The sequence below is a fragment of the Esox lucius genome, chromosome 8 (genome assembly GCF_011004845.1).
Source record: "Esox lucius isolate fEsoLuc1 chromosome 8, fEsoLuc1.pri, whole genome shotgun sequence".
Classification (NCBI taxonomy): domain Eukaryota; kingdom Metazoa; phylum Chordata; class Actinopteri; order Esociformes; family Esocidae; genus Esox; species Esox lucius.
In genome coordinates this window covers 18109837-18125806 of record NC_047576.1, presented here as the reverse complement: position 1 = coordinate 18125806, position 15970 = coordinate 18109837, and the positions used below count along the sequence as shown (strand labels likewise).

General features: G+C 42.4%; 1 protein-coding gene across 1 annotated transcript in view; it reads right to left on the bottom strand.

Moving 5' to 3' along the window:
• Window positions 1-14141, bottom strand: part of abl2 (c-abl oncogene 2, non-receptor tyrosine kinase) — a 33592-nt gene extending 19451 nt beyond the window's left edge. Inside the window, exon 1 of the mRNA XM_010897778.3 lies at window positions 13232-14141. Within this exon, the coding sequence (XP_010896080.2) occupies window positions 13232-13445 (214 nt within the window). The 5' untranslated portion in view covers window positions 13446-14141. The remainder of the gene's footprint in view (window positions 1-13231) is intronic.
• Between the last annotated feature and the right edge of the window lie 1829 nt (window positions 14142-15970).

The window sequence follows — 15970 nt, the reverse complement described above, 5'->3', positions numbered from 1 at the left end:
TTAATGTCTAAAACGCTGGCAACAAAAGTGAGTACACCCCTAAGTGAAAATGTACAAATTGGACCCAATTAGCCATTTTCCCTCCCCTGTGTCATGTGACTCATTAGTGTTACATGGTCTCAGGTGTGAATGGGAAGCAGGTGTTAAATTTGGTGTTATCGCTCTCACACTCCCGCATACTGGTCAATGGAAGTTCAACATGGCACCTCGTGGCAGAGAACTCTAAGGATCTGAAAAAAATAACTGTTGCTCTACATAGAGATGGCCTAGGCTATAAGAAGATTGCCAAGACCCTGAAACTGATCTGCAGCACGGTGGCTAAGACCATACAGCGGTTTAACAGGACAGGTTCCACTCAGAACAGGCCTCGCCATGGTCGACCAAAGAAGTTGAGTGCACGTGCTCAGCATCTTATCCAGAGGTTGACTTTGGGAAATAGATGTATGAGTGCTGCAAGCATTGCTGCAGAGGTTGAAGGGGTGGGGGGGTCAGCCTGTCACTGCTCAGACCATATGCCGCACACTGCATCAAATTGGTCTGCATGGCTGTCATCCCAGAAGGAAGCCTCCTCTAAAGATGATGCACAAGGAAGCCCGCAAACAGTTTGCTGAAGACAAGCAGACTAAGGACATGGATTACTGGAACCAAAATTGGAAGACCAAAATAAAAGTATTTGGTTAAGATGGTGCCAGGCGTGTGTGGCGGCAACCAGGTGAGGAGTACAAAGACAAGTGTGTCTTGCCTACAATCAAGCATGGTGGTGGAAGTGTCATGGTCTGGGGCTGCATGAGTGCTGCTGGCACTGGAGAGCTACAGTTCATTGAGGGAACCATGAATGCCAACATTTACTTTGACATACTGTGGCAGAGCATGATCCCCTGCCTTCGGAGACTGGGTCGCTCGCCGTGTTTGGAGGAAGAAGAAAGATGAGTACAACCCCAAGAACACCATTCCAATCGTGAAGCATGGAGGTGGAAACATCATTCTTTGGGGATGCTGTTCTGCAAAGGGGACAGGACGACTGCACCGTATTGAGAGGAGGATGGATGGGGCCATGTATTGCGAGATCTTGGCCAACAACCTCCTGCCCTCAGTAAGAACATTGAAGATGGGTCGGGGCTGGGTCTTCCAGCATGACAACGACCCGAAACACACAGCCAGGGCAACTAAGGAGTGGCTCCGTAAGAAGCATCTCAAGGTCCTGGAGTGGCTTAGCCAGTCTCCAGACCTGAACCCAATAGAAAATATTTGGAGGGAGCTGAAAGTCCGTATTGGCTAGCGACAGCCCCGAAACCTGAAGGATCTGGAGAAGGTCTGTATGGAGGAGTGGGCCAAAATCCCTGCTGCAGTGTGTGCAAACCTGGTCAAGAACTATAGGAAATGTATGATCTCTGTAATTGCAAACAAAGGTTTCTGTACCAAATATTAAGTTCTGCTTTTCTGATGTATGAAATACTTATGTCATGCAATAAAATGCAAATTAATTACTTAAAAATCATACAATGTGATTTCCTGGATTTTTGTTTCAGATTCCATCACTCACAGTTGAAGAGTACCTATGATAGGAATTTACATCTTTTCATTATACAAATGTGTCTGAAAAATGTGGGCGGTTTTGGCTCGTGCTCTGGGGGATTTTGCATGCTGTGGCATGTGGGTGGTGCACCTTTTTACGGTTACCATGATGAAATCGCTGTGTGCTACGGGCTGCTCGGGAAGTATTCTTGCGACATACATTGGATATAAGAAGTCTGCACACCTCTGTTTTAGGATGTAAAAGAATGAGACAAAGATAAATCATGTCAGAACTTTTTCCACTTTTAATGTGACCTATAATGTGAACAATTCAATTGAAAAACAAACTGAAATCTTCAAGGGGGAAAAATAAAAAGCTTACAATATCCTGGTTGCATAAGTGTGCACACCCTCTTATAACTGGGGATGTGGCTGTGTTCAGAATTAACCAATTCTGGCCATAATTCCAAACGGTATGTTTGGCGGAAAAACAACACTGCACATCACCCAACAAACACCATACCCACAATGAAGCATGGTGGTGGCAGCATCATGCTTTGGGGTCTGTTTTTCTCCAGCTGGAACAGGGGCCTTAGACAGGGTGGAGGGAATTATGAACAGTTCCAAATACCAGGCATTTTTGGTACAAAACCTTCAGGCATCTGTTAGAAAGCTGAAGATGAAGATCCCCTTTCAGCACAACAACGACCCAAAGCACACATCCAAATCCACAAAAGCATGGCTTCACCAGAAGAAGACCAATGTTTTGGAATGGCCCAGCCAGAGCCCAGACCTGAATCCAAATGAACATCTGTGGGGTGATCTAAAGAAGGCTGTGCACAGGAGATGTCCTTGCAATCTGACAGATTTGGAGCACTTTTGCAAAGAAGAGTAAGCAAATATTGCCATGTTAGGTTGGCCCATGCTAAAAGAATCCTACCCAAAAAGACTGAGTGCTGTGGTAAAATCAAAAGGTGCTTCAACAAAGTATTAAGTTTAAGGGTGTGCACACTTGTGCAACCAGATTGAGAGTTTTTTTTTCCTCTCTCAAAGATTTCAATTTGTTTTTCAATTGAATTGTTCACATTATATGTCACATTAAATGTGGAAAAGGTTCTGACATGATATCTCATTCTTTTACATCACAAGAACCTGGCATTTTAACAGGGGTGAGTAGACTTTTTATATCCACTGTATATTACATCCTCCAATCCACACTGATATGTGACCTGAAGTGTCGACAGTGAAGAGGGCTGGTTAGCCAATGATGAATAAGATCCCAACTGTCGTACTGGGACAATCGAAGATAGGTACTGTCGTGCATGTGGTCACAATCCACAATATACAATATACATACTTGTACGTAACCCAGAAACGGGATCGGTGCTGAACAAATAGCCCAATGACTAGACCAAGAACATGTGGTGCTTCCCAGGTCCGGGGAGGTTGTCGAGAGTCACTCAGACAAATGCACTGGATTCCCAAATGCACACATTGTTACAGTCTCACTCAAGACTGGTGCAACAACCCACGTGCCGATTGATTTTGTGGTTTTCCTGGAGCATGGACCCTCACATCCCCTGGATATAAAAGCAAGGGATGCCGCACCACTAACATAGTATTGTGTTTGTCTGTATTTTGTGTTCGTTTTTGAGGTGTGTGAACTTATGCATTAGAAAAAGAAGGGAAAAAAGAGTGGGTGCAGAAATGACTGATTGACAGTAATGACTTATCTGCACAAAAAATAAAACAATTTGGAGAATTTGACTATGTTGGTTTATCAATAAATACCAGTTTGCCATTGTAGAACTAGCGGTTACTCAAAGTTCTGCACACATATCAATTGTTGAAAAATAAACAACATTCATAGAAATTTTGATAACGTTGTAGACACAGGCTCCTGTCTAAATAGAATATTCAAATATGTTGATTTCATTAAAGAGGAATTCAAAACAGCGTAACTAGCTATTTATTGAGGAAAGAAATTTGGGTTCACATGAATTGTAAAGTGCCCCCTTATTGCACTAATGAATACGGGTATTATAACAGTCCAATTAATTAGCATAGTGTTTCTTAATTAGAAATTTAATTTTGTAATTGTACTGTCGTAAAGGAACAGCTTGAGCATGATCCGTACAGATTTGAGTGGCTTTAGTGGTGGGTGGCTGAACAAACGAATGGAGGTGAACAGCACCAAAGTCCTGTTGGTCTTGTCAGAACTGTAGCCGTGCTAACAGCGGAGAGCCCCCACCCTACTCATAGACCCCACCCTACACATCTACATCCTGGTGCCATAAATCACTGCAAGCATATAATAGGACTAGAGGGAGCTTGGACACACCGTGCGCCATTCATTCAGCTCCGCTCCACTAAGAAGCATGCAACAATTACAAACATGCACAAAGGGCAATGGTGTGTAAATCAGCCCTTCTGATGACAGAGCCCCAGCCCACACGGGCCTTTTAATTGGCTATGGTGGACTAAGTGGGACCCAACTCCCCTCCCCCCAGGCTTCACAACATTAAGTGGTGGGCTATATATATATATCTCTCTGTAGAGGACAAGGGGGTCTTGCACCATGCCTCAAATCCATTATTTCCTTAAAAACATATACACACAGAAAAACCTGAAATATCCCTGATTGAGACGTGTTCCTTTCTGACACACACATCTGATCCAAGGATATGACCAAAACAGAAAGGAAACACAACAGCCTAAGTGCGTTAATTTGTTCTTGCACAATGCCTAGTAACACAGTTACATCATGTTCATTTCAGAATCCACCCGGAAAGACTGAGTCCAACATACAGTACCTGCAGGCTGGTAAAAGTCATGGGCTTTTACATTGCTCCTTACACATGCCCGCTCTCGTTTTGTTTTCAATCGGTTCATCAGAATATTCAAAGGGGAACAGCCAAAAGATTAACCTATTCAAATGGCCACACTCCTCTAAAAACACATTGCACTTAAACAGTTCTCACCCTGTCTGAACGGACCTCACCCCATCTCAAACATATCACTATACTGAATCCCTGTCAGGTGTGAAGCTGGTCATTTGGGGAGGAGATACCGCGGTCAGTTTCAATACATATATACATTTCTATACTAGACACCATGGGAATTGAATCGTGTTTTTGCAAACACAGTGCTCTTACCAACTGAGCAACATGGTACCTTGCATAAAAGACTGGATCATCAAGGGACTGTTGTTGGCCTTTATGTAACCTCTGTGAAGCTAATTGGATTTTTCAGTTTGGATTATCTGAAATCCTTGCTCCCCCTGGCAGGGTTTGGCAGTATTTATACAAGAGAATCAAGCGGACACCAAGGTATCGTGCTCTAAGCTTGATTCCATTAAGAACACTTTCCATCATTCAAGTGGCAAATTAAAGCTTATAATAACCACTACACACTATTAAAAACACCTTAAAATAAAAGTTAGTGATCGTTTTAGAACTTATACAAAATTCCAGGGGGCTTAATGAATCAGTAAAACAGATACTGAGGAGAAATGAGGAACTGTAAAACATCACTGAAAATCTTATAACAGGCAGCTTCACTACTAGAAGGAATGGGGTGCATTTTCCTCTATTGGGGAGAAAAACTGAATATGTGAACTGACACATCACATAATCAGCAAGAGAAAGGCTCTTAGGTACACTTATGCCACAATTCCACTGGAGCTTTACCCCGGTAACAGGACGACACCAGTGATTGGAGCTCAACTTTCCTGTTTGGACTACAGTTTAGTATGAAGGACTTAAGGAGGGGCTCAGAGAGGGAGGGAAGAGTAAACGATTAACATGATTTGGTTTTCTGGTTCAAAATAAAAAGCAATATTTTTCTGTTGATAAAATAAACACCACGCTCAGTTTGTTATATTTCAGTGTTTGAACTCGAGTAATAAAAGTAATTTATTCCTCAAACACATGCGACCGGCTCCTTCACAACCTATACTTGTGACAAATGCAACTGTAAGCCAGTGTATTCATAATTTCGTTTTTGTCAAAACTATCTACCTTTAATAGAAGGATTTGGGAGCCATTTTTGGTCATTTTGTGTCGTTATAGGTTCAGCAGGCTATGCCTTTGTTGCTTTACTTTATTTAATCAGGGATCTGTTTGTTAGATCCGATGAAAATCATTATGAGAAGCCTAAATTAAATGATTCACATTGCTAATTGAATAGCATAACACGCCTCGTTTTTACAGCACGTAAAGTGTCAACCCGCTCTAAGACCTAAAGGCTGGGGTTTGCACCTAGTGAGAGCCGGGCTACTCGGCCATGGCTTCTGGCCGGTTGGTGCTGGTCCGTGTCAATGGAAACAGAAACATTTCTAGACTTTAGGGTAAAACACCAGTGTTTGGCACCAGTGGAAACAAGGCAGTAGTCCATCACACTATCTAAAGGGGGCTTGTCTATAAACCCATTCCACATGTACAAGTAGACCACCCGTCTGTGGTGGTAACCTTACATTTACGTGCAGCTCAACCATGCATTTAAAATGAACTTCACTCATAACAAAACTCACGCCATAAAGCCAAACTAAAATGAACTCTCTGAAAAATTACTTGAAAAGCCAATGGATTCTAAATAAATACAGGAATACTACAAAGGAGGTTCACAATTTGTTCCTGGAGACAGAAAGGCAGTAGAGATTACATTTCCTGAAATTGCACCTCTAGACCTAAGATGCATTCTCATGATTGGCTGAGCCAAGTCACATGAGAAGGAATATCACAACTAACTCTCTGAAGGATTACACTACAGTCTAGGGTGTATGCTGAACAAGCCCTTTGGTTAGGAGTTACATGCACAGGATTTCTATTTACATTACCCATACTATCATTAGATGCGGAGGTAGAACAATGGATTCAGCCAGTGATTACATTTACAGGCTCAGTTCACTCAGAGAATCATCTTAAGGCCGCTTTGTAGAGTAAAAATCCAAGCTCCTGGGTTATTATGGTGGATACCGCCCTCTTTAAAAAAACAAAAAGACTTTGCATCCAGAAAGTATTTGAATTGTCTATAAAGGTTCCTGCCATAGAATGGCAATAAGACTGTAGCTATCTGAACATCTAGGAGCCTCCTGAAGCATTCAATGCCACAATCAAGTCATGGTAAACGGCCACAAATAAAACAATGAATAATTGGTTGACCCTTTGTGTCTCATATACTTAATCACTTTCTTTTAGACACTGTTTCTGCTGCTTAGAGCTGCCCTTTGTTATGTCATCTGATCACACATGGAAAAAGATGGAGGACAATTCTGTTTTTATGGAGACTGTCTAGAAGTAGCGCAGTAATATCCTTTATGCCAGCCCCAGGGTACCAATGTTTTTGCCCAGGGAATCGCAATATTTTTTTTAACCATGGAGTTGCCTAAAATATTGTCTTGGTTTCAGGCAGACGAAAACCTCCTATTTCTTCAGGATCTGTGATTGTCTGGGCATCATGTGCCATGGCTCACGGCACCCGATCCAAAACAGAGAGAAGACCTTGTTCAACAAACCCCTCAGGTTGAGGGCCAAGGGAGCTCCGGTTCCAGAGAGGCAAATCTGTTGGAGGTTAATATACTCCCGGTCCTGTTCCGATTCTTTGTTCCCAATTTGTAGATGTAGGAGGCTGCTGTTTTCATCTCTAGGTCACATTCTTCCAAGGCTGGAGCCTCCAGCCAGCAATGTGAACGGGGATATCCAGCTCCTCAAGACACTATACCTGCACTACTCTCAGATAAGGATCTATTCTGTGATGAGGGCACAGGAAGCACTGGCCAGTCAGACAGAAATGCAACATGGCAGGAAAACTTTCAGTACACTTGGGACACTGTGCAGGCACAGGTGTTTAAAAAGAGAACACTCCTGTTGGTTTTCACTCCAGTAGCTCCAGCAAAAATGATCATTAATTGGTTAAGGGTAGCCAGTACATTTTTCTATAATCATCTTCCATAGAATTACTTTTGTAATAAAATTCAGGAAGCACCTCATTTCACGACACAGCACAAAGTAAAGGGCTCCATGGTGAGCAAATAAAAACAAACAACTGGTGTGATCGCGGGACAGCAGTGAGGTTCCAACAGACAGGTCTCACTGCATTGTGGGATCAACAAAAAAAATACAGAAATTGGATTAAAAAGAGACTGTCGATAACAAAAAATTGCTTAGGATTCAAAAATGTGGCATGGAGTCAATTTCAGATGGCAAAACAAACAAAGGCCTCTGCAATGAGTAGTCTGCAGTTGTGTTGTACTGGGTGTGACTGACATCATCCACCACAAAAGCAAGATCAAACAGGAGCCCAAGGGGAGGCCCGGCTCAACACAGAGAGGAGAGCTTTGTGGGAGGGTCTTGCCCAATCAGTTGGGGCAGTTGTAACTGACTAATCACTGTAGTTCCTGAAAATGGTGCAGTCTGTTTCCACTATGCTTGGTGATTCATTTTCAATTTAAAAAGTAGGCTGAATTTCTCCCATCCATAATTTCATACTGTCTAAACCCTGATTATTTCATTCCAGCGTGATCAGGAAAGTTGAGGATCAAGACCGGTCCACTGAAGCAAATCTTGCCAAGACAATCTGTAATCAATCCCACTGCTCCCTCAACCAGAAAATAGAAGTTGGAACCTCTGAGGATAGCGCATTTTCAAGCCAACAAGCACAACTGAGCTTGTAGGAACTCAACCTACCACAAGAGGTTACTAGACTAGTTCTGTCCAACATCCAGCCCAATAAATTAGAAACAAGGCTGAGCCCTTTGACGTTCCCCAAAGCACTGTAAAAGTGCCATAACCACAATTAGAACCCAGGTTGCAATAGCAGAGCAAAGCTACTCTTTTTAGAAGCACACTTGAGAGATTCTAACCTAGTCTGAATGTTGCTTTCAGCCAGGCCGAAGACACAAACTTCCAGTGTCACTCAAATTGACTCAACCCAGCCCGGGATGGAACACCTGAACAGAACACCACCAGTGAACCAGTGAAAGATTTCACCCGTTACCCTACCACATTATAGCCACAACCACTTCTAAGAGTCAAAGAGTCAAATGCTAAAGAGAGTATGGGTCATCTGGTATGACTGCAGGAGGAACTGAGGGGCGGCAGATAGGGTAGTGGTGTGTTAAGACTGTAACAGAAAGGTCGCTGGTTAAAATCCCTGAGCCCATCAGGCGAAAAGGCTGTGGCTGCACCCTTGACCAAGGCACTTTATCTAAAATAATCCTGTATGTGACTCTGGATCCAAGTGCCCGCTAAATTAGTAAAACGTTAAATTCAGACATTTAACTACTTGGGAAGATGACTAACCAAACTTGGTTAGTGGACAGATGAGGACATAACCCAGGTTGCGGCAGGAGTTTCATTAGGAGTCTGAGCTTTGTGGTCCTGTGTGGGTTGACAGTTGACACAAGAGCCTGGTGAGTTTTTTGGCACTGTGCTAAGAGACCTGGGAGCCTTTCAACACACCCTGTGTCATCACATTAATAGAAAAGAAGCACAAACATGGAGGGATTCAGAAAACATTTTATATTTTCAGCACTAGCCCTATAGAGTTTTTAAACTCCATTCCCACTGATCCCATAGGCAGGCCACCAAAAATTGACCGGCACAGTGACGAAGCACAGCATTAAAACACTTGACTACCCCCCAGTTCATAATGGCTTCAACTTTAGGGAAAACGGGCCCTCTCAGTGGCTACGCTCCTTCGGGCACATCCCCACGACTCAACACAAGAGATGGGGGAGAAGGCCCCGGCATGGACACGTGAACGGCCAGATTAAGGACGACTCTGGCACGTGATTAAACCGAAGGGGAAGATGAGGGAGGATGGGAAGGATTATCCCGGGTACAAGCAGTGCTCAATTTCAACACTGCTAAGATGACACAGAGCGAGAGAGAGAGGATTAAGGATTTCAGATGAGCTCTGGGCACAGAGAGGCAAGTGTTGTCTGTGATGAGGCTGATAGTGGATAAAGACAGGGCCCCGCTGTGGGAGAAGGGTCCAAAGCCAGGGGCCTGGATCACTGAATAACCACTGACTGAGCAGTCAGCCACCAACACAAGTCCTGGGACTCGACTAACACCCAACCTGTCCTGCATGCCCAACGAATGTAGCGTGATGGTTCAGCCTAGGTTGCACAACAGAGACGGTAAACAACTTGGCATTCGGTGCTACAAACAAAGTACGACAAACTGGTTTGTGCGGGCATGTAGGCGCTCGCCCCGTTTGTCGCCGCCTGCAACACCAGTACCGTCAGTCCCAACGTAAATCTGTTTCTCTGGTTAATCCTGTGTTCAATTAAAAACAGAAGAATGAGTTCTGTAGGGACAGGGCGAACGCGGGTATGGGTAACATGGTCATAGAGAGCCAGGCTTGGACACTGCCTTTAGTCTCCAGCCTTGTTTTTTCACAAGTCCGCCACATTCAGGGAAGGTTGAATAATGAATGAAGCAGCCACTCCAGAATATTCTGTCCACCGCCATAATCAATGTACTTAATGATATGTACGAAAAAGCATACACCACCCTAGTCATTCATATGCCCTGCACTAACAGTCATGAGAATGAGATGGCTCCTTCTAGTGGCTGAAGACCAAAACTCTGGGTTGACCTGCTGGGTGGGGGAGAGGACCCAATCAAAGACAAGACTACAGAAGGAAATTCTAACTTCATTATAAACACACGTTACGAAACACCTCAATGATTAGCATTGCAGGATTTAGGTTTGATGGGTGAGGCCTTCACACGTATTTAAAAAATTGGATTTCTTTAATCCAATTTCATCCCTAATGCAAATCAGCTTAGGTAAGCCTGTCAGGGATCATAGGCAGATGATCCTCTGTCCTGTATGCAATGGACTTTACTATATTTTATGAATGCAGGAAGATAGGAGGTGTTGCGAAATACAACTGGACCATGTCCGAATCAAGAATCTCATACCCTAAATGTAAACCTGCTGTTCTGTTTATGGACTTGCGTCACCAGCTGCATCACACAGCAACCCACTGCTGACCTGCCTTTGCTGCAAAGCAGGGTTGGAACCCGTTGTTCCAAGGATGGGGAATCATATGGGGAGTACAGCATAGGAAAACGTAGGTCTCACGAGATCCCAATGTTTAGGCCACCGGCTTTCTGACGGGACGTTGAAACGAGCGTCCTGACTCTCCATGGTCCCTAAAGAAACCCCACAGCACTTATTGTAACGGAAGGGGTGTAAACCCCACTGTGTTGGCTCAATCTCCACACGTCCAGCTAAAGATTCCCTCTATTGATATGGCTCATTCATCCCCTCTCCTCCCTGTAACTATTCTCCAGATTGTCGCTGTAAAATAGAACTACTTCTTAGTCAGTCAATTTACTTGTCAAAACAACAGTTGGTAAAAAGGTCAGCACTTTACAAATTAAGTAGGGCCAAAAGATGGAGCTAAATAAGATGCCATAGCTCCAAGCAAGCGACTAAATGGGAATTCTACCATCAATAGGTGTTACACTGGGTACCTTCTAAACTCCTGATGTAATCTGGTGGAATGCAAACCTTTCTGAGCTTCCAGTAAAACAATAAATTTAACATCCTTAAGATCCAGATTATCACTGCCTGAGTCACGAAGGCTTTAGTTGTGATAGCACTGCAAAGATTAACTTCTAAAAGCCAGAGACAATGAATAAATAATAAAGGAGCACCAAAATGGCACAGTGACCCAACAGGGACTTGCTGAGTCACCTAGCTTATGGGGGGTCAGTAAGACGCAGAGGCCACTGATTCAGAAAAAATGGTGTATTATATGGCCCAGGTCCCCACAGTGAATCACTTCCTTTTGGCAGAGAGATAAATAGATGGACACACAGACACATAGCAAGCACACACTCAGTCACACACACTAAAAGGATATATGCACAGTATCAAATGCCATATTATCATTGTGTCATTGTCCTTTCATTTAGAAAAAAAAATTGTTGGCCTAGATCTTTTACCACTGACAAACCACATACAAAGACCTGCTATTCAATACTGAAAGGTCTAAAAGCCTATCTCCAAATATTTCTTGCAAAATAATAACTTCCTTAACACAGCCTTAGTAAGATAACTAAACCAGATGTACAGGGACAGAATCCAATGACCAGACAAAGGCATCTAAGATATTGACAATCTGCTGACTTCACTTCCACTGCCCAACGGTATATCAAAACACTCCTTATACTTAATAGTGGGACTGCATCAAATAGCCTAGCCTTACAATACTCCTCCTTAGTCAAGGAGAAAGAGTGGCCAAGGCAAGACCGTTCACACCTCTATAAAACCGTGTGGATATTACAAGGTAACAGACTCAAAACGTGACTTTGCATCCAGCTTTAAAAACAGAAAACTTGACATTTGAAAGACCTGACAGCGTGCACTTTGCATTTCCAGCTGAACGGATTCATTGTGGAGATTTGACAGGTCTCTCTTTCCCCCTGGTGAAGAGCTGAAAAAACAACTACTGGACAAGCCATACTCTTGCGCCATTCCTATCACATCTGATTCCAAACAAGAATTTGACTGACCTTCCCTCAGGCAAGACTAAGCTGAACTGAAACAGTTTGGATAGCTTAGTTGTTGGAATTGTAGAAGGACACAGCTTTGCCAAAACAACCATAATATCCACCTCAACTTTAATATATTGCTCATGGTCTTACAGAAACCAATAACTTATAGACTACACCTTAGCAATTAGTTGTAGTTCAAAGAGTGCTGGGTTGACCAAACATGATAATGCTTTCAGCTTAGGAAGATGCTTACCGATTACCTTCTCTTGACCTAATCATGAGTGTGACTGACACAAAGCAGTCCTGGATACAGGGACACATAGCAAGATTGACCTCATTGAGAATTAAAAAAAAAGCAACATCTATACATGAAAGTGTGAGCCAGGAATATGCTTGTTTATGGTCAGTTACATAAACATGAATCAAAATGCTACTATTTCACAGCAATTGTCTGCCGAGTACACTACACAGTAACTGAGCATGTGAAAACCACTGCAGGCTGAAATATGAGACTGTTGTGGCTGCCAAAGCGAGTTAATGGAGTTGAATTGCCACTGCATCCTTGGTGGCAGAGATCACTGTTTAACAATAGAGGCGTATTCATACATGTAACAATTCTGCAACAAATCACAATCGTATTGGCCATTTTACCAAAACGATCTAATGTGATTTGTCGAAACCAAGTTTTTGATGGAAATCTGAAGTGTTGCCTGCGTAAAGAGAGCTTGTGTGGCCACTGGCCAGAAGTGTGTGGACGCTTGCTACTAGCAGCTGTGCAGTCATAATTGTTCTTTTTCCAACTCAGGTCTCAGAACAACCCTCATTAGTAGTACATACTACTGTTACCTTACCATGTTGGTGCCAACTATATGCGCACGCGCGCGCACACACTCCATTTAGAACATTTCATGGCGTCAACTTCAAGTTGTACTATACATAATAATTAACGAGGACGTATTAAAACCCAATAAGACGAACAAACTGGCTTACCGTACAACTGGAACTGGCAATGATGGTTTTGTATTTCCGCTAACCAGTCGTTGTGGGGCACTCAAGATAGTAAACTAGTGTACTACTGCACTAGCTAGCTTAGCACGTTAGCTAGGAAGCAACCGCCAGATAAATAAATCAGACTAATATTTGACATACCCGTCTATAAAATTAACTAGCCATTTCAAAATGTCATGTGGCTATTTTACCTGAATGCTGTGTGAATATATTAATTGCTGGGTCCGGGACGTTTACTGCAGATACCCTGCCTGGCGGCGTTCCGGTGCTGCTGACTTCCCGGGGTCTCCTCCCCGCGCTTCCCCTGTTTCCCTTCCCCGAGTGTTGCTGCTGCTGTTGCGGTGGGGGTGGTGGTTGGAGCCCTGTAGATGCCCCATCACCAACGCGGCCTACTTGTTGTCCCATTCCCGCAGTTCGGTGTAAAGATGTTCGGGAAGAAGCTAGCCAACCCTGTACAATCTTGGTTCACATCCCCGAACTATGGAGCGGCCTGTTCCAAATAGTCTTCCTCGACCCCCTATTCACCACTCGACTCCTAGCTAGTTAGCTAGCTAACTGGTTAGCTCGATACTACTAGCTATTGGTAAGAAACACACTCGCCTTGCCTCAAACAATAAAGCAAGTCTGACAAATCACTGAAAACAACTCCCTGTCCGTGGGATGGCGAAGCAGAAATTGTTGGTCCCCCACGTCCTAGTTTATACGAAATATGGACCCTTTCAGGGTCGTTTCGCCGTGCCCCGGCCACTGCGCGCCCCCTCTGCCGCCGCCATCTTTACCGCAGAATAGAGCTTTATATTTCGCAGGGGGGTTTCACCACACTCCCTAACTCACATTCATCCTAATGTCCCCAACGTTACCAGTACTCCGAACCACTAGGCGGACAGGCTGACGACAAACTACAGTATAGTTTAAGCTTCCCTGGACTAACTACATCACTTTTGAGTAAAGTAACATAAAAAAAGGACTAACGTTAGACTGTAGTATTAACGTACTGTGGTATTATGGAAATATTGTTGTGATATAGCAATTTCTCCAATAAAACGAGATAAAAAGGAATAGTCAGAAAGTTATGTTGGCAGTGACAGACCATTCATACTCATAACCACCGACAAGACATGACAGCTTACGTAATTCTAGTTTCATGCCTGTTCTCATTTATTCTCTTTTGCATATACCTACTGAAACGTACGGGACAGATTTTTTGGACGTTGATTACATGTCTTGAATTTAAAACATTTATCACGAATCATTTCTGTAAATTCATGCATATTTTGTATTGTCTTGCGATGGTAACCTTTCCAGTAGTTTTCGGAACGTAGGTCTAAAACTGATTTCTTGGAAGTAAAACATTCAGCAGTCGAAATTCCAACACTGGATATTTTTAACACGTTTTGCACCAAGATTTAACTTTTAACCTATCTAATAATTCCTAATACACATTGTGTATTATAATATCTTTGTGTATTATGACATCTTGCAAAACACATATTTCTAAGTATATTTTTTGAAACACCATAACTTCGTAAATTGAAACTTCGGAAAGTTTTTTTCTCTGTTCAAAAATAGAAATGTATGTATCACTAATAAAAACAAATATCGGAAGATATCACAACAAGCTCAAAGTTTGCAGCATGGCTTTTGACAGCAATAAAACGACACCACAAAATACATTTAACACCACAGCAACGTCTACCTATGGAAATTCTAGTCTTTCGATAGTGATGCTCATGCAGTAGAATATCGATGTAATGTTTGCAGCGCCATCTAGTGGGTAACATCACAATGGTTAATCAGGTTTCAATTACAAATATATCTCAATCAAAACTTTCTGACAAAGAAAATTACGAGGTTTCATTACAACACCATTTTTAAGATCGTTTAAGTGGAAATAATACCATGCTGAACAAGCATGGATGATGGACGTATGCTTAATCCAAAACAGACCCCTGAAGAAGTAACCGTATGCACTTTAGTAGATCAGAGTGGTTAGGAGCAGAAAATAGAGAAGTTTAAAGGACGGGTGACTATAACATTTCTATTAAGGAAAATCAATTAAGGCTCCAGAATATTTTTATGTTATCAATCGCGTAGGATTTCAAATTGTATCCTTCCTGATGACCTGGGCAGCCAAATGATGGCTAAAGGTAATTCAAGCGCTGATGGTGTGGAGGGAGGAGTTTGACCTGACTCAATCTTGGTCATCAGAATAAAAGACAATAAGTGTCCCATGCAGTAAACACTAGAGCCATCTACCCTTCCCATGGACATACATTCCCGCCCAATTCAAAGCCATACAATTAATTGCTAATTATGTAATAATTGACAAAATCAAATAATACAGTTAAGTTAAAATATATCAGTTGAACCTATTAATATTAACATGACAAAATGTACATCAATTTCAGCACTAATCAAGTGAATACATTCATTAATCACATTACAATTGTTAACACTGGAGTAGCCAGCTGAAACAGCAGTATAATTTCTACCAGTTCTACCCCAGTTGTATATCTGATGTGTGAAGCATCCATAGTCACAGTTAATGAGCAGGTAATGTAAAAATAAACCAGGGATTAAATAATCCAGAAAAATATTAAAAGAAATAGTTCACCCAAATGACCAAGTAAACCAAACATATGGATGTCCTTAATTTAAAAAAATTCTATAGAAAAGAATTGACAGCAATACATATTACCATTTGGAAATCATGCCAGGGAAAGTAAACCAAAGTATTGATTTCACTCATGATTCCTACATAGACTGCTTGTATGGTAATGGTAATAACACCTCAAATTCACCCAAATATGTAATTTGGGTGAATTATCCCTTTAAATCCATGTTCTGTATCACAACAGATTTTTTTCCCCAATTAGTCATCACACAGGCAGCTTTCTCCAGCATCTCTACAGGATCTAGTCATTTTTATG